At 38.1% G+C, this 1,843-nt stretch overlaps 1 protein-coding gene across 1 annotated transcript; it reads left to right on the forward strand.

The window, feature by feature from the left end:
- LOC109847579 lies at positions 274-1,638 on the forward strand. Its single transcript, XM_020416810.1, has 4 exons — positions 274-539; positions 717-911; positions 1,023-1,358; positions 1,578-1,638. The coding sequence occupies exons 1-4, from the start codon at positions 274-276 to the stop codon at positions 1,636-1,638; spliced, it is 858 nt and encodes a 285-aa protein (XP_020272399.1).

Below are 1,843 nucleotides of genomic sequence, written 5' to 3' on the forward strand. Positions count from 1 at the left end.
CCCTTCCGGCGACTCGATCATGTTGCTGGAAGACATGCTTAACCACCAAACAAAGATCCCAACTGAGTGGCACACTCCATATGTGAAGTTGGTCAGAAATTTGATAATGCTGCTGAAGTTAGATTAGCACTTTAATACTATTCAATTGCTAAACAGTTCGAGTATGATTTTTACCACAGTGAACAAAGGCGCATAAGAGTCTATAGCCGATTCAAGCACACACATGGTTGCTCTTGGATGTTGTTTGCTTCTCCGCTAAGAAATTCATCTATCATGTCCATAAAGAATTTCAAATCTACCCACACATACGATCAACATGGAACAAATGCTGGCAACTCAAGGGTATCAAGGAAGTTCATTACTGGCCAAATACAAGCTGTTTTGAAGGTTAGGCCAGATCTTCGTGCAGTTGATATCAAGAATGGCATGCACTCCAATTTTGGCATCAAGATTAACTATAGTAAAGCATGGTGGGGTAAGGAGATAGGTCAACAGGACCTGTTCGGTAATGATGATGAAGCTTACGATTCACTAAGATGGTATGTTCTTTTTTATTCTTCTGAAATCACTCTTACGTATTGGTTGCTAACTATACGTATTAGTTGTTAAAGTTATTGGTTCGTTGTTAAGTATATGTGTTAGTTGTTAAGGTTAAAGATCAGTTATTGTTATGAATCCGTTGCTAAATTTACTGCTTTGTTGTTATATTCATGCAGGTATGAATCCGTGGTGTATGCAACTAATCCAGGGAGTCGTGTTGTTATTAATGTTGATGGCGGGAGGTTTAAACAATTGTTCATTAGTTATAATGCCTGTATTGAAGGGTTCATTACTGGGTGTAGGCCGCTATTATTTTTGAATGGAACATTTATTAAAGATTGCTACAGAGGCATACTACTTAGTGCCACTGGGTATGACGGCAACCAGGGAATATTTCCCCTTGCTTATTGCGTATGCGACCAGGAGAATGAGGTTAACTAGAAATAGTTCTTATAATGATTGTGGATGTTACTATATGATAGAGCAAATCCTTACCAACCTCCACATCGACTGGTAATGATTTTCGATGCTGACAAGGGTATTAGGGCAGCAGTCGAGGAACTATTTCCAGATGCATTCTATTCAAGGTGTGTTCTGCATCTAATCGAGAATTTCAAAAAGAAGATGAAGGATTTTGGGCACAAGGCAAATGTCACCACTACGTTGGGTGAGCTGTTACAATCTGGGGTTTATAAGTTCATAATTTCTGAATGGGATGATGACATGAAAGAATTGGCAGCGATCGATCACAGGGCTTACGTCACTGCAATGGAATACTCCCCGGAGAGATGGGAAAACATGCATTTTCCTAGTATAAGGTAAGATAACTTGGTTTCAACGTTATTTTGTTACAGCACCATTATAGTTGTTTAGGTTAGAGTTAGCCTACAATTTTCTGTTAAGGTTAGAGTTTTATTGTTATGGTTAGAATTATTTTGCTAGGGTTTTGTTGTTAAGTTTAGAATTTTGTTGTTAAGGTTAGGACTTTAATGTTTAGGTTATGGTTTTATTATTAATGTTAGTGTTTTGTTATTAAGGTATGGCAATGTTACTTCAAACGATGTTGAGTCCTTTAACAGCTGGATAAGAAAGGAATGATTGTTGCGAATCTTACCTTTGGTTGAGACCATACGAAAGCAAATAATGGAGTGCATGCATGAAAGGAGGCTAGTGGGTTAAAAATGGTCTGGATAGTTATTCCCGAAAGCGGAGATAGTACTGTGCGATAATATTCAGCATGGTAGCTGCTTGGCGATTAAACATTCGACGGAAGATATTGTGGAGGTCGAGTCTAATAAAACTT

Source organism: Asparagus officinalis, chromosome 7 (genome assembly GCF_001876935.1).
Source record: "Asparagus officinalis chromosome 7, Aspof.V1, whole genome shotgun sequence".
Lineage (NCBI taxonomy): Eukaryota > Viridiplantae > Streptophyta > Magnoliopsida > Asparagales > Asparagaceae > Asparagus > Asparagus officinalis.